The following is a 25,290-nucleotide window of genomic DNA, read 5'->3' as shown; positions in this document are numbered from 1 at the left end:
CATCTATCTAATAACTATGGACCCGAAGGTCTGAGGTAAACTACTCACACATCATTAGAGGGGCCATGGAGTTGATGTAGAGGCCCTCCGTGATTGATTCCCCCTCCAGCGGAGCTCCGGAGAAGGCCCCAGGATGGGATCTCTTGGGTACAGAAGGTTGCGATGGTGGAAATAGGGTTTCGTGGTGCTCCTGGATGTTTTCGGGGTATATGAATATATATAAGAGGAATAAGTAGGTCGGTGGTGCCACAAGGGGCCCATGAGGGTGGAGGACGCGCCCAGGGGGTAGGTGCGCCCCCTGCCTCGTGGCCTCCTCGTTGGTTGCTTGACATCCACTCCAAGTCCCCTGGATCACGTTTGTTCCAAAAATAACTCTCCCGAAGGTTTTATTTCGTTTGGATTCCGTTTGATATTCCTTTTCTGCGAAACACTGAAATAGGCAAAAAACAGCAATTTGCACTGGGCCTTGGGTTAGTAGGCTAGTCCCATAAATAATATAAAAGTGTATAAATAAGCCCATTAACATCCAAAACAAATAATATAATAGCATGGAACAATCAAAAATTATAGATACGTTGGAGACGTATGAGCTATATATAGAGACTTAATTACAGAAGTAGTACTTACACATAGTAGCATGTCACGAGTGTTTTGTCGAGGGCCTTTTGATTGTATAATTGGAATAACTCGTCAAATTCAACAGTGAACAGGCCAGTTCCAACGCGGTCGTGCTCCTCTTTAATTCTCATTGTCAAAACATCCTTTCCAGACTCGATGTAGGTTTTCATGTACCATTGATGGAATCTTCGCATCATCATTGTTAGAGGAGGACTTCCATCTTTGAGGAGAGGCTTCCCGTAATGGTATCTGAATTCGTACACCTCCATTGTTTCAAACTATACATCATCGCCCAGGCAATCAGCAGGATCGGTACCGGGCATCATCCCCGGCAGATTAGCGACGAGATCGCTAGACACCTTGAGCGGGGGCCACTATTGGTTCGCCTGTTCGCCGAGCTGGGGTATTTTTTCCCACTTCTTTGTTTTGCTAACCTTTTATCACTGGAAGTAGTTCCTGACCGCCACGCATCTTCATATGTCATTTTAAGAGTGCGGACATAATTGGAATACAGCGAAGGCGGTGGTGGTCGCTTCAGGGCATCGATAGTACGTTGAGCTTTCACCGGATCTATATTCTCCTTCAGAGGTGGAGGTTTCTTTGCAAAAAATCCCTCACTTGGGCTTCACAGATCTTCGTGTTTTCCTTCTCGGTCCTCTCGTATGGTAACTTTTCCAGAGTCTTGAGAGATGGACCGTATCTGAATTGCCGCCTCCCGCCTTTGCTTGTACTGCTAGCCGCCGGAGTGGCGGCGTCTCTCTTCCGTTGTTGCTTATGAGGCGCAGAAGGAGGTAGAGTGCTCCGATGTGCCAGAGGAGCCGGAGCGGCGACGTCTGGCTTCCACCGTTGCTGACAAGGCGGAGGAGGAGGCGAAGTGCTCCGACGTGCCGGAGTAGACGAAGGAGGAGGCGGAGTGGCCTCACGCACCGAAGGAGGCAGAGAAGGAGGCGGAGTGCCCTGATCACTCACCGGAGGAGGAGGAGGAGGAGGAGGCGGAGGCGTCCAGTTTGGAAGCTTGATGTACTCCTTCCGACATAGACATGTAGTCCTCAGAGCATGACCCAGCTGATTCTCCGCTTCACCTATAGGGTGGTCAAGCTCGAGCTCCTCAAATCCCTCCGTTACTTCATCCACCATCACAACAACATAGCCATGTGGAATCGAACGGCAGTGAAAACTTCCGTCAGGTTGAGGAGGTGCAACAGAGCCGACGGCCGCCTAGATGAACTAGGACGTGTGTCATGATATTGAAGAAGGATGGTGGGAACACCAGCTCGAAACTAACAAGACATTGCACCACATCACTCCTTAACCTTGGTAGGATTTCTGGATCGATCACCATCTGAGAGATTGCATTGAGGAATGCACATAGCTTCACAATGGCTAATCGAACGTTTTCCGGTAGAAGCCCCCTCAATGCAACCGGAAGCAGTTGCGTCATAATCACATGGCAGTCATGAGACTTTAGGTTCTGGAACTTTTTCTTTGGCATATTTATTATTCCCTTTATATTCTACGAGAAGCTAGACGGGACCTTCATACTGAGCAGGCATTCAAAGATTTCCTTCTCTTCTTTGGTAAGAGCGTAGCTGGCAGGACCTTCATATTGCTTTGGAGGCATGCCGTCTTTTTCGCGCACACGTTACTGGTCCTCCGGTGCCTCTGACGTATCTTTTGTCTTCCCATACACGCCCAAGAAGCCTAGCAGGTTCATGCAAAGGTTCTTCATCACGTGCATCACGTCTATTGAAGAGCGGACCTCTAGGTCTTTCAAGTAGGGTAGGTCCCAAATTATAGATTTCTTCTTCCACATGGGTGCGTGTCCCTTAGCGTCATTCGAAACAGATAGTCCGCTGGGACCCTTTCCAAAGATTACTTGTAAATCATTGACCATAGCAAGTATGTGATCACCGGTACAGACGGCGGGCTTCTTCCGGTGATCTGCCTCGCCTTTGAAATGTTTGCCTTTCTTTCAACACTGATGGTTGGTCGGAAGAAATCGATGATGCCCTGGGTACACATGCTTCCTGCATTTGTCTAGATATATAATGTCGGTGTCATCTAAACAGTGCGTGCATGCGTGATATCCCTTGTTTGTCTGTCCTGAAAGGTTAGTGAGAGCAGGCCAATCGTTGATGGTTACTGATGACCCACAAGTGTAGGGGATCTATCGTAGCCTTTTCGATAAGTAAGAGTGTCGAACCCAACGAGGAGCAGAAGGAAATGATAAGCGGTTTTCAGCAAGGTATTCTCTGCAAGCACTGAAATTATCAGTAACATATAGTTTTGTGATAAGGTAATTTGTAACGGGTAACAAGTAATAGAAGTAAATAAGGTGCAGAAATATGGCCCAATCCTTTTTGTAGCAAAGGATAAGCCTGGACAAACTCTTATATAAAGGAAAGCGCTCCCGAGGACACATGGGAATTATCGTCAAGCTAGTTTTCATCACGCTCATATGATTCGTGTTCGGTACTTTGATAATTTGATATGTGGGTGGACCGGTGCTTGGGTACTGTCCTTCCTTGGACAAGCATCCCACTTATGATTAACCCCTATTGCAAGCATCTGCAACTACAACAGAAGTATTAAGGTAAACCTAATCATAGCATGAAATATATGGATCCAAATCAGCCCCTTACGAAGCAACGCATAAACTAGGGTTTAAGCTTCTGTCACTCTAGCAACCCATCATCTACTTATTACTTCCCAATGCCTTCCTCTAGGCCCAAACAATGGTAAAGTGTCATGTAGTCGACGTTCACATGACACCACTAGAGGAGAGACAACATACATCTCAACAAAATATCGACCGAATACCAAATTCACATGACTACTTATAGCAAGACTTCTCCCATGTCCTCAGGAACAAATGTAACTACTCACAAATCATATTCATGTTCATAATGAGAGGGGTATTAATATGCATAATGGATCTTAACATATGATCTTCCACCAAGTAAACCAACTAGCATCAACTACAAGGAGTAATCAACACTACTAGCAACCCACAAGTACCAATCTGAGGCTTTGGGACAAAGATTGGATACAAGAGATGAACTAGTTTGAGATGAGATGGTGCTGGTGAAGATGTTGATGGAGATTGACCCCCTCCCGATGAGAGGATCGTTGGTGATGACGATGGTGATGATTTCCCCCTCCCGGAGGGAAGTTTCGCCGGCATAACAGCTCCGCCGAAGCCCTAGATTGGTTCTGCCAAGGTTCCCCCTCATGGCAGCGGAGTTTCTTCCCAAAATCTTGGTTATGATTTTTTTCCTCGACGAAAGACTCCATATAGACAAAGATGGGCATCAGAGGGCTACCAGGGGGCCCACGAGGCAGGGGGTAGGGCGCGCCCAGGGGGTAGGGCGCGCCCCCCACCCTCGTGGACGGTGGGTGGCCCCCCTCTGGTACTTCTTTCTCTCAATATTTTATATATATTCTGAAACGTGCTCCCGTGAAGTTTCAGGACTTCTGGAGATATGCAGAATAGGTCTCTAATATTTGCTCCTTTTCCAGCCCAGAATTCCAGCTGCCGGCATTCCCCCCTCTTCATGTAAACCTTGTAAAATAAAAGAGAATAGGCATAAGTATTGTGACATAATGTGTAATAGCAACTCATAATGCAATAAATATCGATATAAAAGCATGATGCAAAATTGACGTATCAGTTACAAACAACAACGCATGTAGGTCAAATTCTTGTTGTTTGTGCTCATCCCACACACGTACACCATTTCCATTCCACAGCTGTAAAAGTTCTTCAACTAATGGCCTTAGGTACACATCAATGTCGTTGCCGGGTTGCTTAGGGCCTTGGATGAGAACTGACATCATAATGAACTTCCGCTTCATGCACAGCCAAGGAGGAAGGTTATAGATACATAGAGTCACGGGCCAGGTGATGTGATTGTTGCTCTGCTCCCAAAAAGGATTAATGTCATCCACGCTTAAACCAAACCATACGTTCCTTGCTTCACCTACAAAGTCCTCCCAGTACTTTCTCTTGATTTTTCTCCACTGCAACCCGTCAGCGGGTGCTCTCAACTTCCCGTCTTTCTTGCGGTACTCTCTGTGCTTCCTGCATTTGTCCAGATATATAATTTTGGTGTCATCTAAACAGTGCGTGCATGCATGGTATCCCTTGTTTGTCTGTCCTGAAAGGTTAGTGAGAGCATGCCAATCATTGATGGTTACAAACAACAACACATGTAGGTCAAATTCCTGTTGTTTGTGCTCATCCCACACACGTACACCGTTTCCATTCCACAGCTGTAAAAGTTCTTCAACTAATGTCCTTAAGTACACATCAATGTCGTTGCCGGGTTGCTTAGGGCCTTGGATGAGAACTGGCATCATAATGAACTTCCGCTTCATGCACAGCCAAGGAGGAATGCTATAGATACATAGAGTCACGGGTCAGATGCTGTGATTGTTGCTCTGCTCCCAAAAAGGATTAATGTCATCCGCACTTAAACCAAACCATACGTTCCTTGCGTCACCTACAAAGTACTCCCAGTACTTTCTCTCAATTTTTCTCCACTGCGACCCATCAGCAGGTGCTCTTAACTTCCCGTCTTTCTTACGGTCCTCTCTGTGTCATCGCATCAACTTGGCATGCTCTTTGTTTCTGAATAGATGTTTCAACTGTGGTATTATAGGAGCATACCACATCACCTTGGCAGGAACCCTCTTCATGGGGCGCTCGCTGTCAACATCACCAGGGTCATCTCGTCTGATCTTATATCATAATGCACTACATACCGGGCATGCATTCAAATCCTCGTACGCACCGCGGTAGAGGATGCAGTCATTAGGGCATGCATGTATCTTCTGAACCTCCAATCCTAGAGGGCATACAACCTTCTTTGTTGCATACGTACTATCGGGCAATTCGTTATCCTTTGGAAGCTTCTTCTTCAATATTTTCAGTAGTTTCTCAAATCCTTTATCAGGTACACCATTCTCTACCTTCCGCTGCAACAATTTCAGTGTTGTACCGAGCTTTGTGTTGCCATCTTCGCAATTGGGGTACAACCCTTTTTGTGATCCTCTAACATGCGATCGAACTTCAACTTCTCCTTTTTCACTTTCGCATTGTCTCTTTGCATCAACAATGACCCCGCGAAGATCATCATTAGGCACATCATCTGGTTCCTCTTGATCTTCAGCTTCCCCCCATTGTAGCATCACCATATTCAGGGGGCACATAGTTGTCATCATCCTCTTCTTCTTCGGTGTCTTCCATCATAACCCCTCTTTCTCCGTGCTTGGTCCAAACATTATAGTGTGGCATGAAACCCTTATAAAGCAGGTGGGTGTGAAGGATTTTCCGGTCAGAGTAAGACTTCGTATTCCCAAATATAGGGCATGGACAACACATAAAACCATTCTGCTTGTTTGCCTCAGCCACTTCGAAAAAATTATGCACGCCCTTAATGTACTCAGAGGTGCGTCTGTTACCGTACATCCATTGATGGTTCATCTACGTGCATTATATATAAGTAAGTGTGTCAAAAACCATTACAGAACATCATGAATACAGAAATGACCAAATTAATAGAAGTTCATCATCACATTAAAACCAAAGTACATACATAGTTCTCATTGAACAACATATAGCTCTCCAGAGCATCTAATTAAACCATACATTGAAACTATCTAAAACATTTCAATGCAACAACAAATGCGATCATAATCGCAACTAAGGTAACAATTGATCCAACGGCATAATGATACCAAGCCTCAGTATGAATGAGAGCGGCGATGGCACGGACGGGCTCGCACGCTCCTGCTATCCGGCAAGGACGGAGTGGCGACGCGTGGCGTATAGTATTAAATGCAATTGTATGTAAAAGCATCGTTACATACGTTCGCAAGCGAGTTGACAAAGACGGTGACGGCAAATCTAACGAGGGAGAATCGGTACAGGATATTATTGTTCCGTTGGTACAGATGGGTTGTGACTGCTCACGTTACAATTCTGTCTCGTGATTCCGTTGCATAAACGCCGCATGCGGGATGCCTAGGTGAATACTATAATGTAGGGCACCGTCATCTGTTCGGGGCTGGAAAGTAAAAGCAGATCTGTCTTCTACCCCTGGGGCGGTGGCGATAGCGAGGAGCTCATGGCTATGGAGGTCGCGACCGCCGGAGAGGAGGAAATTGATTTCTTGTCCGATCCGGTCGACAGAACCTTGCCGCTCCCACTTTATGTTCTCTATGGTAGGATAGAGCAGTTCCTTACTTTCATACTCGTCCCGCTTGAAAAATAGATTTCCACTGCTGGATCTGGACGGAGCAGAGCCGCTGTTGAAACATGGTGCGAACCAAGCGCCAGTGTGCGGGCCTGCTGAATCCAGCATTGCTAAAGCGGGAGATGCCATAGTAGCCATGGAAACTGATCTGAACAGCACTTGCGAAGCAGTAGTGTTGTCTGCAGTAGCTTCAGAGCAGTCTACAGGGAAAGACAACCCTAAATCCCCTAGCTGGACGAAGAGGTACATCTGCACGACATTAGCTTTACTGCGTTTGATATGTGCACTAATTGTTCCTCCATGTGCATGCCGTGTGCTAAAACACCTAAGTGAAAAAAAATTCTGAAAATATACATCTCTATACATGCAGAATCCGGGTTGGGCATGTACCTGAGGAAAGACCCCCATGTGCTTCTAGGATGAGTACGCTGGAACTAACACTGCAAAGCTATGCAGAAAACAAAACTGAAACTGTCATAGTTCCTGCTGTGGGAAGGAACTTTGATACACTCGGTGAAGCTTGTGATTACTACAATCTATATTCATGGGAGGTTGGGTTTGGAGTAAGAGGCAAAAGCCGGCTAAATGTCGAAAGAACCAAATGCATGCAGGAGATAGTTTGTGGATGTTCGGTGAGTAGTCATTTACTGTGATACGTATCGCTGCCTATGAGTGAAGATGTTATTGACAAATACTGTGATGTTCGTTTTTTTGTACATTTTCAGGGAATACCAAAGAAGGATAACAAACGTACATGCCGATGTAGATGCCCTGCTATGATATGGCTGCTGCGTTCAGCCAATAATGGCGGGTATATAAATGAGTGCAGGACAGATCACAACCATGCTCTCACTGAAAAATGTGGTGAGAAAGTTTACTGGCCTTCACACAAGCATATTGATATATACACACGTGATGTGATTAAACAACTCCGTGAAAACAACATTAGCGTTGGCAAAGTTTACAATATAATCGGAAGTTTCTTCGGTTCAATGAGCAATGTACCATTCACCAAAAGAGCTCTCCGAGGGTTGTGTGGCAAGATCAGTCGTGAACAAGCTGATAATGATGTAAAGAAGACAATGGATGTTTTTGCAGAACTAGGAGCAAAAGATTCTGGGTTGTACTATAGAGTACAGCCTGACGAAGAAAGCCGCATACGCAATCTGTTATGGTCAACTGGTGCCAGCAGAGCACAATACTACTACTTTGGAGATGCAATAACCTTTGATACAACTTACCGCACAAACATGTATGACACGCCATTTGGACTGTTCGTTGGAGTCAACAATCACTTCCAGAGTGTGATATTTGGTGGTGTGCTCATCAGGGATGAGACAGAGGAAAGTTTCAAGTGGGTCTTTAGTGAATTCATCCACATGATGGGTGGGAAGCATCCACAAACAATACTAACTGGTGAGGAATGCAATAAGATATTTTGCTTAATCTCTCGTATTGTCGAACACTGTGTTGTCAGAGTACTGACATAATATGATGACTTTCGATTTTTCTTGTAGACCAATGCAGAGCAATGGAATTAGCTATTGAGAAAGTTATGTCTGACACAACACATCGATGGTGCAAATGGCATGTGCTCAAAAAAGCAAAGGAATATCTTGGGTCGTATTACACGAAACGCAGCAAATTCAAGTCAGATTTCCATAAAATAGTACAGCACATGTTGACAGTAGACGAATTTGAATCAGCATGGGAGCAGATGATTGAAACATATGGTCTGCAAAAGAACAATTACCTCACCCAGATATATGAGACAAGAGAGAAATGGGCGAAGCCATATTTCCATGGAAAGTTTTGTGCTAAGATGACCAGTACGCAGCGCAGTGAAAGTGCCAACCACATGTTGAAGACTTATGTTCCAGCTAGTTGTCCAATGCATCTATTTGTTCATCAGTACATGTGGCTTCTTTTTGATAGAGAGGCAAGTGAGAACTATGAAGAGAGGAGAACCAAAATAGTAAGTTTTTCAGAAATTGTTATTCGGATTTTGTTAGTGTGTGATGTCATGTCATCTTATAAATATAATGTCTGCTTTTTCAGGTGTCCCTTGTAATGAGAATGAACACACCCTTGGAGCATCATGCTAGCAAGGTGTACACTCGAGCTATATTTGACATGTTTGGCCAAATCACATATGAAGCATCACAGTACAGAGTTGAAGAAGTTGAAAAAGGTAAAACATACTTTGTCAGACGACACCATCCAGAAAAACATGAAATGTGGTGTAGGGTTCTATATAAGGTAGAACTTGTTGATGATGGACCACAAGTGTTTTGTGAATGTGGCAATTTCGAGCACACTGGCCTGCTCTGCTGCCATGCTGTCAAGGTAATGCACTGCCACATCCTGCTGCTAAAAAATCTGAAAAGTTCTCTTTTGAATGCATGTATGATGAAACACCACCTATGTGTGACAGGTACTGGATTTCATTGGCATAGATCACATACCAGAGAAGCATATTCTCAAACGTTGGACGAAAGATGCACGAGATATACTGCCAGCCCATCTGTCACACCTTCAGAAGGATAGCATTTCTGTAAAGTCAGTAACATTCAGACATTCAAATCTCTACAGCCATGCACTTGAAGTCGTGAGGTTAGGGGATGCAAATCCAGAGGCATATGGGATTGCAATGGAAATGCTCAAGATAACAATGGATAAGTTAATACCTGTAGCTGCTGCCCGTGATGGCATGGGATTGGAGGATAGAACTCATCGGATGCAACTTAAAGACAAGGAACCCGTTCCAGCAATCGCATACACCAGCGGTAATGCAAGTGATGCAGAAGGCAGCGCTATCGGTGATTTTGTAGGGCTGAAAGCACCGGAGCAGAAAAGGAAAGCTGGGCGACCTACCAACAGCAGAGATAAACCTCCATACGATGATTGGGGTGCAAAAAGCAAAAGGTTAAAACAATGCAGACCTACTGAAGATGGTGACAAGTGCGGCACGAGCAAGCGCACTCGTTTCTGCAGCATATGCTGCGAACCTGGACACAAGAGCACAACTTGTCCGCAAAGAGGTGATCTTCCTCAGAAGGAAAGGAAGGAGGCAAAATGCTCAAATTGTGGAGTCGGTGGCCATAGGAGAAACACCTACAACAAGCCAAGAGTTGTTCTCCATATTGCTGCCAACACTGATATAGACGCAAATAGAATTAGTGCTTTGGTTTGAACTCATGTGATAGACGATGTTGAGGGCTTTGCAGCCAGTAGATGATAACTCTCTGTAATAAGACATGGCATTTGTTGCTGTGCGGCACAAATCTTGTAACTTATTGTGGTCTGAACAATTTTTCTGCTCTGTATTTTCAAAATGGAAGTTTATTTTTCTATAAATTCATTTCCCCGAGTGTATATATTCACTTCTACCTTAGTCCTCGCATGCAGCATTAAAATCCTATCGCGGGTGTGGATGACAGCTGTGAACACAAGCCATGATGTGTGCGCTGAGCGCGAACCGCCCGCCGTTTGAATTTTGTACTGATCGGGCGCGCTCGGGGCACCACGCTGTGCTTAAATACCGATACCTTGCCTCTCATCCAGCACCCCTGACTCTCACACCAACCTCCACCACTTGCCACCCCAATCCCCCCAAGCCCTCTACATCCTGCTGCCTACGAGCAAGGTGTGCAAAAAGCAAATCGGTGTGTGCATACCACATACAAGTTTACACAAGTGATACAATTCTATCAGCAAAGCTAAGCATGTCAGACTGCATCCTACTCCGCAGCAATGACATGCTCAGCATGCACTTTGCATTCTGCTGCTTCAGCATCAGGCTCAGCTCTTCAAGGACCTGCAGATTGCACAATGCTTGTCTTAAAAACCGATATCCATCAACATTTCAACAATAAAAAGTCATTGCATTACCCACCCAGAACCCCACCTAATTAGATGAACAAAACTTACCGGATCACCGTAGCAAGTCTGGCGCAAATGATTTGCAAAATCGCTTGGCCCAAGTGAATGATATGCCGACCTCACATCACCCAAATAGTCATCTGGTGCCGTCGTTGCATGCACACCCAAATCCGGAGTCCGTTGGTCCACTCTATTAGGCACCCTTGGAACTGATTGCTTCACTGAACCTGATGATACATGGTAGTCAATGCATCCTTGGCGCGTCGTGTCTGGCCGCGTGTACATAACTAGCTCCGCAGGCCGCACCTACAAGCATGGAACAAAAAAACTTAGACAAACACAATCACTTCTCAACCTCGACCGAAATGAATTTTTAGACCAACAACTACAAAAAAGATACCCCTGCAGGGACATAACCCCACTTCCCCTGCTTCATGCCATAAGCCATTATGATCATCTGCCGAAACCTTTTCTGTTCGAAGTACTGCACGCAGGGCAATAAAAAATGGCAGCATATTGAACAATCCAAGGTCAATGTTGTCTAGCAAGAAAAGCTGCCATGGATTATAATCAAGTAAGCAACAAGAATTCAATAGTACACACACATCGCTTCCTGAAAATCCACACCCAAACTATGAAAACCTAAAAATGTGTTCACCTGGAAAAAAAGGTGGCACGCAAACATATGAACCGTTGCCGCTTTGCTTTGATAATCATTCTGCAACTTCACAACAGCTGACATCAATTTCTGCATAGCATACTCACACCAATTGAACTGCGGGATCAATTCTGGATTGGCCAGAGCACCCCAGAAATCAATGGTCATGGTGTCATGCTTGGTACACGGTGCTATCAAATAGCCCATGACAAAGATGACGAATGCAATTTGAAAACAATCATTTTCAATTTTACTCGAATCCTCTGAAATATCTCTACTTATAAAACCTTCAGCCACCTTCAGATTATGAGCAACTGTACTGTCCATCCCAATTGACTGCTTGATGAAATTGATTGCAGACTGAGAAATTTGTGCATCCCTGCCACCCATTCCCGCATGGGATGCCAAAAACCTTGTGGAAATCTTCTGCTGTGAAACCAATCGTATTGTCATTATCAATGGCGATTGCACGACACCGAGCATTCACCTTCCTCATAACCCAAGCACTCATCCTCAGGTCCAACTTGACAAGCATTGGGAGCTTCAGAATTGCACCAAAACCAATTTCGGTTACAAGCCATCTCTTGTATTCGTCAAATTTTGCAACCATCTCTACAACACGCTTAACTGACAAACGAGAAGTAATAACTGGCTGATGTTCTTCTGTCGGATCAAGTGAAGGCTCTCCCTCACCCACCGCTCCATCAGAAAAATCATGTTCCTCAAACTCTTCGTCCATCTACAATATTGTAACTGAATCACTACATGGATCTACTCCTCAATTCCAAGCTACAAAATCTATATGCAAAATTACATGCCACAGCCGAAATTAGATCTGACGCCATGAAAAACGTACCAGCGAATACCCGGGCAACGAGGCACCAAGCGCCGCACCCGAGCAGCTACTGCAAACCTCCCTTCAGAGCCGACGGAGAAGATACCTGCTTCACGAGATCCAGATCTAGCGACCTTTCTTTGAACTAAAGCTCCGGCTGTGACGTCTCTGACTGGATAGCCATTCAGATGCGGATAAGGGGGTAGGTGGTCAAGCACATCGGACAAGGCTCTGGCCGATTTAGATGCCAAGGGATGCACGGGCCAGGCCAGTCTACGCACGACGGGCCAGCCCACCAGAACGGACAGCCCAATCACTTTGAGGGATGAGGAGTACTACTGTTACACGCTTGTTTCACCTCCTATGCGTTAATATTACTGACCGGATATTAAAAATCAAAAAAACTTGTGCTTGACGAATGTTAAACAAGCATCTGACAGTACAACAATTTTGTATAGAAAATCTTAATAATGTATATGAAATTAAGCAGCGTGTGCAAAAAAAATTAAGCAGCATGTGCAAAAAAATGTTCAAAAGTGTATAAATAAAATGTTTCTCTTGCCTAAGAGTGTATACCAATTATATACAGCATGTGTGAAAGGAGTTAATCATTACTTATAAAAATTATCAAGCATTTGAATAATGGTGAAAACAAGTATTAAAAAAATATTATCGGCCAATTTAAAAAATGTAAATGCATAAAAAAAGAACGACCACCCATGAAAAAGCAACACTTCTGTTTAAAATATTTATATGTGTTTATAGAAAATGTTGCCATAATAAAAGATGTAATTCTTTTATTTTCAAAAAAAATCATTATCAGTCAATTTAAAAGCATACTAAAAAATATGCATCTAAAAAAATATGGACATATATAAAAAATATAAACTTGTATTTTAACAAATATATCTTTGCCGTACAGGAATAAATGTAAAAACTAAATCTAAGTAACACAAAAGGAATAAAAAAAATTATGCCTGAATATCTGCATACAAACAATGGTTAACCATGTTGGTGACCATCCGTTTCATACATGCACGCCAGCTCCTAAAAATCAAGGCTTAAAATGCAAAAAGGAAAAATGAAATTAATGCTGAAAAGCCTTCTCTCGAAACTCCCATTCTGACAGGATAAAAAAAGACATATTTCACATACCGTAGGCATCATCATTCATAGTATCACACAGGACATTACATCTGCAGCTCGTCCACACTTAGCACTACATGGTTACAGCGTCACGTCCACACATCGACCAACTAGAAAAGCATAACGTAATTTTGCATAACACTAAGCCTATGCCTAGTTAACCACTCTACCGTCTCGGCCAGATAAGAACGGCCACGTCACCTAATTAACCAGGCGCAGGACAACATCTGCCACCAACAACAGCAGAATTGCCACCCCAATTACCAGGTTTGCTACAGATACCACCAGGTTGATGGAGGCGGTGTCGGCGACTGTCACACCCTGCCGACCGGCAGCTGGAGCTGCCGCGAGCATATATCATGCGACCGCACTAGCAAACGATGCAGCCTGCGACGCCTCCGGCGGCCCATTTTGCTGCACCGGCTGGCCGTGATCAGCCTGCACAACTTGAGCTTCGACAGCTTGCCCACCCTGCATCTGACCCGGACCGATTTGACCCACAGCAGCTTCTCCTCCTTCAAGATTGGCCAGATGCGCTGCATAGCCTTCCTGCCACCTGTAGAAATCGCATCCGCCCGCTGAAGGCTGCAATGGATCCACAAGAACACGTACCTCGTGATAATCTACCCAGCTAAACATCTCAAAAAACACCCATACCCAATCCAAGAAACTAGACTTACGTTGTGATTCCGGCACTTGTAGAAACACCGACAGGCGTTCTGCCCGCGCCTAGCAACGTAGGTCACCACGTTCCTGCCGCAATCCGGACAAGGCACGATTGGCAGAGCAGCTGGATCCGCCATCTTCGATACCTAGGGATCTATCTGCTCCAATTTGGTGCGACCTAGAAGAAACTGTGGGGCGAGTCTAGGGTTTCGTCTTGCGATTTGGGGATCGAATGGGGACCAGATCCAGAAGGGCCCGTGGATTGCGTTAAATACATCCAGTGGGCCGCCAACTACTTACTGTACCTCACCGTTACAGGCCGTCTCGTACTTCCGGTACACACAAGTCCAGAACAGTAGACAGACGACGCGTTACATAAACACCGTGAAATCCTCGTCTAATGCCCGAGCCACCAACGTCTCTTGCCCGTTACGTACGCACATTAACTGTACTCACCCGTCGCGTACAATACAGCGGGCCCCTCGCGCCTCCAGCGGATCGAACGCATACAGATTCCGAGAGCGCGCGAGCTCGTCCGCGCCTAGCAATTATCACAGTATGAATGGCATATTTTCTAATATTTCTAATCTTCAAGCGCATTGCATCCATCTTGATCTTGTGATCATCGACGACATCCACAACATGCAACTCCAATATCATCTTCTCCTCCTCAATTTTTTTCAATTTTTCCTTCAAGTAATTGTTTTCTTCTTCAACTAAATTTAACCTCTCGACAATAGGGTCGGTTGGAATTTCTGGTTCACATAACTCCTAGATTAAAAAAATCCATGTCACGTTTATCGGCATAATTGTCATAAACACTAAATGAAACAAATAGTTATAAAAGATAATATATATACCACATCCGAATCAGAGACAGGACGAGGGCCGACGGAGGCGGATACCAAAACCATCGCACTATATAATATCAAACAATAATAAAAGTAAGAAAATTACACAAGTATCTATGTAAATCATACAAGTAAGAACTTTTTCTTTTAGAAAGAAGATAAGATAAAGAGGCTCACCAAGGTGGTGCCGGCGGCGAGATCGGCGCGGGCGATCGACGGCGGTGAGGACGGGGACGGGACATGACGGACCGCCAACCCTAGACAAATCTTGAGAAAAATGAAGATTGGACAAGGAGATTCGAGAGGAGAAAGCTTAAGTGTGGCTCGGGCATTTCATCGAACACCTCATGTGCATAGGAGGTGAGCTAGAGCACCACAAAGCTCTTCCACGGCCGGCCAAAAAAACAGAGCACTCCACTGCTCTGCTCGCGGGCAAGGGGGTATATATAGGCATCTATTTGGTCCTGGTTCGTGGCTGGAACCGGGACTAAAGGACACCATTTGGTCCCGGTTCCAGCTACCAACCGGGACCAATGGTTGTGGGGCACATTGGTCCCGGTTCCAGGCACATTGTTCCCGGTTCGTGTCTGGAACCGGGACCAAAGGGGCCAGACGAACCGGGACCAAAGGGGCCAGACGAACCGGGACCAATGGCCCCCGAGGCCCGGCCGGCCCCCTGGCCTCACGAACCGGGACCGATGCCCCCATGGGTCCCGGTTCATGAGTGAATCGGGACTAATGGGCTTACCCGGCCTGGACCAAAGCCATGTTTTCTACTAGTGATGCAACATCACCATCGCAAAAGCTTGTGGCACCTGTCGTTGTCACTTGTAGCACTCACTGTTGTCGCACGGAGCATCGACGACGGTCATTTGCAACACTGTCAGGCAATGCTCGCCTCGTCACATCACACAATGTCACCGTCGCAAAGCTTGCAGCACCCGCCCTCACCATACATAGCATCATCATCTGCCCCTTGCATCACCATGCAATGGCGACCCTTGAAGTGGATGTCTCTTGCAACAGCTCGTGAGAGGCTTGCATCACCACTCCTGCCCATGTTGTGTCATCCTACTACCCCCTCCTCCCGGTAATGCAAGGCGAGCAGCGTCGGGTAGCAATGCATGTGCAAGGGGATGGGGGGGGGGAGGGGTCACCCATGACTGTGTGGAGAGATCATCAGGCACAACACACAGGGTGGGGTGGGGGGTATGAGCGTGAGAGAGCTAGCGATAAAGGGATAATGGAGGAGGAAGTATATGCGGACAATAGTTTCAACGGAAATAAGTCAAGAGAAGATTGAAAAGGGTGCACATAGCGGACTGTTACAGACGTGTGTAGGACAAATTTTAATTGCACGATGTGAGCGATGCACACATCTTTTGAATACGAATCTAATGGTATAATGTGTCATATAACTCATACTTTGTTCACCCAAATTAGGATTAGAATTCGAGGGGCATTACATTTTAGGAAGGAAGTACGATGTGTAACCGGATACCAACCACGTGTTTCTAGCCATATGTGGATTTTTTTTGGCACATTCTACACTATTATAACATCTCGTGTAAACTAATTACATTTTTAAACAAATCCTACCCTAGTACCCTACTATGAGAGCAACTATAATAAGATGACATAAACATGTTATAAGAGTTAAGAGTTACCACCTCAGATTTATGATGAGGTGGAGGAAATAGGCGAGGAAAGAGAAGAAAGATGGGTTGTAAATAGTCAACTGCAACCTGAGCTCCAACACACTTTGTGAGAGAATAATGTGGGGCTAATCACTAATATTATGTATGATATAGATATATTATTCTTACTATTATGTCCTGAAAGATTCACACCTTTTATCTAAAAAAAGATTCACATCTATTACACATTTGTAAAATAGCTAAATCAAAACAGGTGCACCCTGCACCAGATATTTCCCCGAAGCGGCCCCAAGCCAAGCCCCACTCCGCCACACGAGTGAGCAGCATACGCGCGACAGACGATCCCGAACCCAGAGAGGGGGAACACGGAGCCGGCCGCGGAGGGGGAGCCCAGCCAAGCCAGCCAGAGTGAACAACCGTCCCAACCACCGACGGGCGGGCATGAGGGCCACCGAGATGTTGACCGCCGCGGCGGGGGCTGCCGCCGGGACGACGCCCTCCACGGCCTCGGTGGCCGGCCTGGCCGGGGCCAGCGGGGGCGTCCCCGCCGCGGGCGCCGGCGGGAACTTCCCCCTCGGCGCCGCCCTCCTCGCCTTCGCCTTCGCCAACCTCGTCAACGTCCTCTCCATCTGGTGCGCCCTTCCTCCCCCCTCCCGCCCGCTCTGCTAGATCCGACGCGCCCTCCGCTTCGCTGTCGGTGCGATCTCTTCAGGGTGTCGCTCCTGCGATCCGGTAGTTTTTTTTTCTGCTGATAGAAAGCGTAGCGAAAGGGTTTCCTCTTTTGATGTGGAAGCAAGCGGCTTGCTTAGCGTTTCAGAAATCTTAGGTTCCGTTCACGGCGGAGACTAGAGGGATGAACTTGGCTGCAGTAGGAGGATTGTGTACGCAGACGAGGATTTATCGGTTCGATGCACGCCTATGCGATCTGTGTTGTGCCGTCTGCACTGAAATTCAGTACATGGTCTTATTCCTTGGAAAACCCATGCGCGATCGGTTAATCAGGCTGAGTTAGCTGTTACATTTTCCCGTTTGCTGCCAAAATAACTTGCAAGAGATTAGTACTGCTTTTCCAAAATCACTCAGTGGAACCAGAACTATTTCCACCGCACAACCGGACACCAGTATCGCATATATGTATATTGCGTCGCTGATAACTGAATAAGACTATCCTGCTCAAAGGAAAAGCGCATTACTGTATCTTCAGAACCATTGCAGTTGAATAGCAAGTTGGACAGTTGCGCTGCTGTTTCGTTAAGCTGTGCTTTGTTCGCCCTAGACATGCAGGTTAAAGGAGAAGAAGTGGGATGCAAGGAAGTTTCTTACATCTTCCGGAGTTATTTCATCTCTTTCTGCGGCCGTGGCAAGTTTGGCTGTGGCGGTTGGCCAACAAGAAGGCGGAGATAGCTCTGTTTTTGCCCTTGCATTGGTTTTTGCTGCCGTTGTATGTACTTGACCCAACCAGGTTCCATGCATTTCCTTTTTCAAGCAAGTGAATGTCGCAATCAAGAAAGTGCTTTTTCTCTCATAACTTGATATACTCATGACTAGTTGCATCTCCGTTAAGAATTCTCTTCCCTTTTGGTATTATTTGTTGCTTTTAAAATGTAGTACATGTTTATCAATACCCCAATTCAGTAGGCATTTGATTGCTTCTTGCTTTGCTGGGGATGGACATGGATTTTCTCCAAAAGGCACCTTGCTGAAAGATAGTCTTGTCTATTAGCTTGATAGAGTGATTTAGTGAAAGAATAATAAGAAAATTCCAAAAATATGGCCTTGTCATTCATGAGGTGGTTAACTACTTTTATGGTCAACTTTTATAGTTGTGCAGTGACGCTGGATGTGCACATCTTCATCCTAAAGTGATTCCATTAATAAAGGTCTATAAAGCTTAGGAATAAGAGCTAATTTCGAATAATAAAGTGATAGGAGCTACTGTATTTGTGAGTTCACAAGCTGGTCTGTAACTTATGTACTTTAATTGTTGCCATGCCAAGTCTGCAGCTGTGCTCTAACATAATCGTCTGCCAGTTTAACTTTATGTTTTTCCTTTTCTCAAATCTTATTTAAAAAAAAAGATCAGTCATGAGTGTATTCATATTCACATAAGCTCTTTTCTCAGTATGGGTTTCTAAGCATATATTTCTCGTTACAGGTAATGTATGATGCATCAGGAGTTAGGTTTCACACAGGCCGCCAAGCTGCGGTAAGCTCATGGTTTTGCACGCCCATTGTTCACATCAGTGATTTTTGCCTACTAGCAATATTTTTTTATGTGTTATTGTTTCATATTTTCACCTACCATGTTCCTAATGGTCTATTGTTTCCTTTCCATCCTCTAATAGTCTATTAAATTCTGCTGCAGTTGTTAAATCAAATAGTTTCTGATTTATCACCGGAACATCCAATTATCTCTACCTTCCGGCCGCTTCGGGAACCTCTTGGACACAGTCCATTTCAGGTAGCTCGATTCATATTTCACGCCAATTTAATAAACTGAATTTGCCATTCAGACTTGTTACACCCGCAACTCGCAGCTATTTTTAGGTGTACGTTTGTGCTGACTTATGCCTTTTTTGTGCAGGTTTTTGCCGGAGCCCTTGTTGGTTGTACAGTAGCGTATTTAATGGGGAATTCTTCTGTATGAGAAATACTGTAGTTGGCAATTTGCCTTATACTCAGATTACACTACTTTTATACGAGGAACATTTTTTGTGCAAAGTCTACTTTGTATCTCTGGCCATATAAAGTGCCCTTCTGTTGAACTGGTTGGGTGTGTTGTTCTTTGCTGGTTACAGCATATTTTGCGCTGGTAGATAGATGATGGTCGTCGAATTTACGACACCATGCAGCTGTCTCCCGGCTTGCTCTCTCGCCACCCTCCCAGGCCTTGCCGTCACCGGAGGAGGCCGCCAGGCTAAGCCCCTCGCCTTGTTCTTGTCTTCATCCCCTCCCATCCCCGGTGAACTTCTCCGAGGTTTCTCCAGATTCTCCATCAAAACGCCATTCAGTAGCAATTCTTGTCATCTCTCTCCCTGTTGTGTGTGCCCTTCACTTACATTTCTCTTTGGGCTACGACCACCCGTTGGTGGAGGTATGTCCACTCACCACATTCTCTACGATCATATCACTTAATCACCATCACTTGTTCTCGCTGGCGTTAAAGCGACGCTTCTCCCTGGTGCATGCTCGGCCAGCCAGGCTTGCCCCTCAGCATTGTTAAGGTTTTTGATTTGGTTTCGGTTTCTCATGTAAACTGAATCAATGGTTTTTGATTCAAAACAGACTGATGTATTTCCATTGATTGCAAAATTAGTGGAAAGGGGTGCGAGCCCGGTTGGAAAAAAAGGTTTTCGATTCGGTTTCTTACATAAACCGGATCATTCTTTCCGAAATGAGATCGATATACAGGTGGCGATTCCTCCCCCGGTGACCATTTTAAAAAACGACAGTTCTGAAAGTGGTATGGAAAGATTGATAAACTGCACACAGATTTCTAACTTGAAATAAACTGACGAACTTCACTTTCAGCAGTAAGACTCGCATCTTTTATCTGCCATTATACCCATATCATTATGCATTTTGCCTTGCACAACTAAATGCTTCTGGAACTGAAGCAAGATAAAGAGAATAGACAAATGGAAATGCCACAGCTGAAGGCTGTCAAAGCCTCACATGGACTGGAAATGTCAAGATGACAACGCTAGCTCATCGACGAGCTTCACCTCACCTGCACCGCCGCTGCAGACGCATGTAGCAAGAGACCGCCACCCTTCTGCATCCATCCAAATCCCACTCTCCGCCATCTTCTCCAAGACGAAGCAGGCTTCCTCCGCCTTGCCGTCCTCGCCGAGCCCTTTCGCCAGGTGCTTGAAGGTGTGACCTAGGGGACGATGCCCGCTGGACAGCATGGCGTTGAAAACCCGTAGCCCCAACCCGAAATCGCCGGCTCTGCAGCACCCGTCGGCCAGGACGCGGTACGTCGCCGCGCTTGGCGCCGTGCCGTCTTTGAGCTGCATCTCGACGAGCGCCTTGTGCGCTTCCTCCACCCTGCCGCTGTCACACAGGCACTTGATCAGGACGTTGTAGCTCGCGTCGTCGGGCCCGAGCTTGCGCTTGCGCATGTCGGAGAGCAGCCCCTTGATGGCGTCGACGTCACCCTGCCTCGCGTAGGCGCTCATCAGCACGCCGTAGTTCACCGCCTCGGTCTGGCAGCCCTGGTACTCCATGTCGAACATCAGTTTCTTGGCGTCGTCCAGCCGACCGGCGTCGCACAGGCCCCGCATCAGGAGGGAGTATGTCACGGCGTTCGGCGAGACGCCCCGGCGCACCATCTCTTCCTTGAGCCGCTCCGCGGCGCCCACGTCCCCTTCCTGGCACGCCGCCCCGACCAGGGTGTTGAAGGTGACCACCGTGGGCCGGACGCCGCGGCCGAGCATTTCGTCGAGCACCACGCGGGCGCCCGCGGACCCGTCCCGGCCGCACAGCCCCTTGAGGATGATGTTGTAGGAGACGGCGTTGGGGCGGACGCCGAGCTTGGCGGCCCGGGGGAGCATGTTCCGGGCGGCGTCCACGCGGCCGTTGCAGACGAGGCAGTGGATCAGCGCGTGGAAGGTGGCGTTGGAGTGGGAGCAGAAGGCGGGCACGGCGCGGAAGAAGACGAGGAGAGCCGCGTCGGGGCGGGAGGCGGCGCCGAGGCGGTCGATGAGCCCCGCGAAGACGGTGGCGCGGAGCGGGGCGCGGCGGGCGCGGAGCGCGGAGAGGAGCGGGAGGAGGAGCGGGAAGAGGCGCGCGCGGGCGAGGCGGTAGAGCACGCAGGAGGCGAAGGGGTGGTCGTGGAGGCGGCGCGGCGCCGAGAGGAGCGCGGCCGCCGCGGCGACCGGGGAAGGGAGCGACTTGAGGTGGAGCAGGAACGGGTGCGGCTCCGGCGGCGGCCGCGGCTTGTAGAGGAGCTTGCTCGGGTCGCGCCGGTGGCGGGCTCTCGAGTTCGGAAGCATCGGTGAGGCCCTTTGGGTGATTGGCATTCCCCTTGTTTTGTTTATGGGTGACTAGCGTCGAGTTGGTCGACCGGCCAAAATTTTGCCCGGTCGCCGCACGATGGAACATGGATCGTTGGATTATCTCTTCGCCCTTTCACCACGTGCTCGTAGTTTTCCACAGCTCCATTCGCTTCGCCTTGCTCTGCTCTCCACCTCATCCGTCCTCGCCCCAAATCGCCACGATACGGCCCCACTGCTCCGCCGCGCATCCTTCCACTAGCATGGAAGCACCGACGAGCTGCCACCGCCCCATCGAGGCATTGGGGAGAGACATCTCGAGGGCTTCCCATGCGCGCCGGGCGTGGCACCCTTGCGGGCCGGATGCACCCCCTCCCGCCACCGCTTACATCTCGAAGGGCCGTTGGCCGATCTTTATTAGATAGGGAAGAGAGTTACATCATGAACAGTCTAGGAAGCTTAGATTGAACTCAGAGTTCCCAATACAACTCTGCGGAGGACCAGCCTTCCAAAACAGAAACGCCCCAGCAACAGCTAAGTTGGCAGATCTACGATGCATCCGGCGGCCCACCACATGGCCACATCTTCTTGTATCCGCTCCAAGACGCCGATCGGCGAGTATGCCACATGATCAAAAATTCTGGAATTTCTTTCTTTCCATATCCTCCAGTGCAGCAAGATAACCACCGTGTCAAAGTTCCTACGTATGTGCTTGGGTATAGCGGCAACACTGTCCCACCACCGCTTACATCACATCAATCGTTGTCGAAGCCCTGCAACACTGCCTCACCCCTTGAGCTAGCGGCAGCACCGACATCACCTTGCGGTACGTGCTCACCGCAACGACGATCGTCCCTCACTGTCTTCCCCAATTCATCGGTTGCAGCTCCATCGAGCACGATTGCGGCTCTTGCTACGAAAAAGATGCCATAGCAAGGCTGCTGTTGGTTGCAGTCTCCCCATGTGGCCGATTACAGCTCCTCTGTCGGTCGGCTCCGGCATCTCGCGACAACGGTCGCAACATCCCAAGGTCTAGCAGGGCGCATATCCGGTTCCAGCGTGGCGGGTAGGAAGCTTGCAACAAAATGCCTCGCTCGTCCCAGCACGACAGCCCGCTGGTTTCCAACATCACGGGACCATGGTTTCAACATGTCTGACGTTGCAATCCGCCATAAACAGCAGGGCTGGATGCATCTTCAGCAAAAACGTCGGTTGCAGCTTTTTCAGCTGTCGGTTGCAGCTCTTGTCACTGCCATTTTCAGCATTGCTGACCGGTTGCAACTCCCATCACCGTCAGTCCCACCATTCTTTTTTTGTTGGCTCTAGCATTGTTGGCGACCGATTCCAGCTCCATCGATGGCCGGTTCCAGTATTAGGCCAACTCCACCGCGCGACCCCATTCTGTCCGGCCCCGTCCGTTTGGGGTAAAAGGGACAAACCAGACAGCCCAGCACGCGGGAGCAAACAGATTTTTGTCTGTTTTCTATCCGCTTTCGACCCATCCCCGGCCCAAGTTTGCGCCGATTTTGGGATGAAACGGACAACGCGCGGACGGGCGGGACGCGCGCGCTTGTCCTCCACTGGCTCATCTGTCAGTGCCACAAAGCAAAAAAAAACCGCGCCCATTTGGCGCCATTTCCCCCAAACCCTCCCACATCCCTCCCGCCGCCCCCTCCCTCCCCCGTCCATGGCCGACGCTCAGCCGGATTCCAACGGCCTGGCCGTCGACCCGCCCAGAAAGGTGAAGAAGAAGGCGGCCAAGGCGCCAAGGAAGCCGCAGTCGGAGTGCACACCGGAGGAGATCGCCAAGTTGGACGTGGAATCGGCGAAGAGGAGGAACCGAAGGGCGGTCATCAAGGTCAATGCCGTCGCGGCCAAGTTCGCCGCCGAGCGCGATGCTATCCTTATCCTAGTCTTTTTCTTGCTACGTCCATGAGACTTCGGCCTTGTATATGTTTGCATGTTCAATTGTTGTTGATCATGTGGCGTAGGCATTTCAATCTTTGGAAGCCTTCAAGGCACGGCACAATGACAAGCCATTCACTCTTGTGCATTGTTGGATGATCATCAACAATTGCCCCAAGTTCAAGGATCAATACCGTGAACTTCAAAGGAAGAGAAGCAAGAAGACGGCCAAGTTCGCCGGAGGTGGAGATGGCGAGGCATTGAAGAGGCAGGGGGGCAAGACCAACTCCAAGGTGAACGACATACGTGATGCCTCATCCATGGCCTTGCATGAGACTTTGCATGGCATGATGTCTCAAAAGGATGTGAGGGACGAGAAAAAGCGGCAAAGCAAGGACGAGCAAATGAAGCAAATACCTAGAGTTTCAAAGGAAGAAGCTTGAGATGAAGGAGGCTGCCAAGAGGAGGAAAATCGACATGAAGGAGGCGTCCCGGCAAAGGCAGCTCGACATCGAGGCTGCCAATGTCTCGGCCAGGCAGCGGCTGCTCGACATCGAGGCCACCAATGCCGCAACCAAAGCAAAGGAGGTGGCCCTTGCGATCATGAGCGTGGACTTGACCAAGATGAGCGAGAAGACAAGGAGCTGGTTCGAGGCCAGGCAGAAGGAGATGTTCGATGCCGGCGGCCTGAACTAGGTCGTCCGATCGGCTGTGGCCGTTCTTTTTGAAGGCTGGCATGGGTGCCGCCCGCCCGCGCGAGCCGCTGGCTGTGTGCCGGCGAGAAACACATTCATTTTGGAGGCTGACTGTGTTGTCGACGAACAAAACTATTCATTTTGGAGGCTGGCTCTGTTGCCGGCGTGGACGTGTAGGCTGTTGACTCTGTTGCCGGCGTGACTAGGGCCGCTGGTATTTGAAACGTTGTTCTCTTTTTAATATGGAGGCGGACAAGATGGGGCCAAAGGATGCGGCCGCGCGCTGGGCGCACGGACACCGCATCCCAGGACAGGCCCAGTCACGACTCCATCATCCTATCTAAAGGGACAAAACCCGGCCAAACCAAACGTCTGTTTGGGGTCGCGCGGTGGAGTTGGCCTTACCGACACTAGTTCCAGCACGCGTCGTCCTCGACTGCAAACGTTCAGGGGGTGTTTGGTTGCTGCCCTGGAAGATGTGCCTGAGAAAATTTGATGCCTGATGTGTGCCTGAAGATTGAAGAAATTTTGCCTGGCCAAGCTGCCTGCAGTAGGTACTGTTTGGTTTGTTGCGAGAGCCTGGACTACTAGTAGACAAGTGGGCCAGCTTCTGATCTCTTTAATCAGCACTGTTTGCTCGACTTTCGATGCCAGACAAGTGCATTTGCGTCTCCAGGCGTCCAATCTGGGTGGCCTGGTTCAGGCTAACCATGTGCCTGGACAGCTGGCCAGGCTAATCATCCTCGTATGTGTTCCAGGCCAGGCTACCAGCAGATTCATCAGGCCACCAACCAAACGGGGTCTAGGCAGATTTCAGGCACACTACAGGCAGGTATTTTTGTCTCAGGATGGCAACCAAACACCCTCTTAATGCGCTGACTCCGGCAACGACGACCTAGTGCCAGCGATGTCTCCAACAACTCCGATGGCCTGTCGAAACAACGCGTGACTACAGTTGTCGCTGCTGCAGCTCTCCCATCTTCGTTGGAGGCACTGGTTGGGGCAGATACGTGTCACCCGGTGGACGAGGCAAAACGAGCGAGCGTTTGCTGCCAGATTTTGCCGTTAGCGATTTCCTGGAATCATTCCTCGTCACCACCAATGGCGTTGACAACCGCTGCG

At 48.1% G+C, this 25,290-nt stretch overlaps 3 protein-coding genes across 3 annotated transcripts; 1 reads left to right on the top strand and 2 right to left on the bottom strand.

Moving 5' to 3' along the window:
* Positions 1 to 13,674: 13,674 nt before the first annotated feature.
* On the bottom strand, positions 13,675 to 14,312 carry LOC123180437 (uncharacterized). Its single transcript, XM_044592494.1, has 2 exons — positions 14,077 to 14,312; positions 13,675 to 13,981 (listed from the first exon to the last, which is right to left on the bottom strand). The coding sequence occupies exons 1-2, from the start codon at positions 14,197 to 14,199 to the stop codon at positions 13,754 to 13,756; spliced, it is 351 nt and encodes a 116-aa protein (XP_044448429.1). The 5' UTR covers positions 14,200 to 14,312; the 3' UTR covers positions 13,675 to 13,753.
* Positions 14,313 to 16,853: 2,541 nt separating this feature from the next.
* LOC123065838 (uncharacterized membrane protein YuiD) lies at positions 16,854 to 19,336 on the top strand. Its single transcript, XM_044489048.1, has 5 exons — positions 16,854 to 17,203; positions 17,856 to 18,012; positions 18,727 to 18,777; positions 18,937 to 19,032; positions 19,156 to 19,336. The coding sequence occupies exons 1-5, from the start codon at positions 17,013 to 17,015 to the stop codon at positions 19,216 to 19,218; spliced, it is 558 nt and encodes a 185-aa protein (XP_044344983.1). The 5' UTR covers positions 16,854 to 17,012; the 3' UTR covers positions 19,219 to 19,336.
* A 707-nt stretch (positions 19,337 to 20,043) lies between these two features.
* LOC123180427 (pentatricopeptide repeat-containing protein At1g07740, mitochondrial) lies at positions 20,044 to 21,605 on the bottom strand. Its single transcript, XM_044592487.1, has one exon. It carries the CDS (start codon positions 21,593 to 21,595, stop codon positions 20,261 to 20,263), a length of 1,335 nt encoding a protein of 444 aa, XP_044448422.1. The 5' UTR covers positions 21,596 to 21,605; the 3' UTR covers positions 20,044 to 20,260.
* Between the last annotated feature and the right edge of the window lie 3,685 nt (positions 21,606 to 25,290).

Source organism: Triticum aestivum, chromosome 1A (genome assembly GCF_018294505.1).
Source record: "Triticum aestivum cultivar Chinese Spring chromosome 1A, IWGSC CS RefSeq v2.1, whole genome shotgun sequence".
NCBI lineage: Eukaryota > Viridiplantae > Streptophyta > Magnoliopsida > Poales > Poaceae > Triticum > Triticum aestivum.
This window is presented reverse-complemented; position numbering and strand designations above follow the sequence as displayed.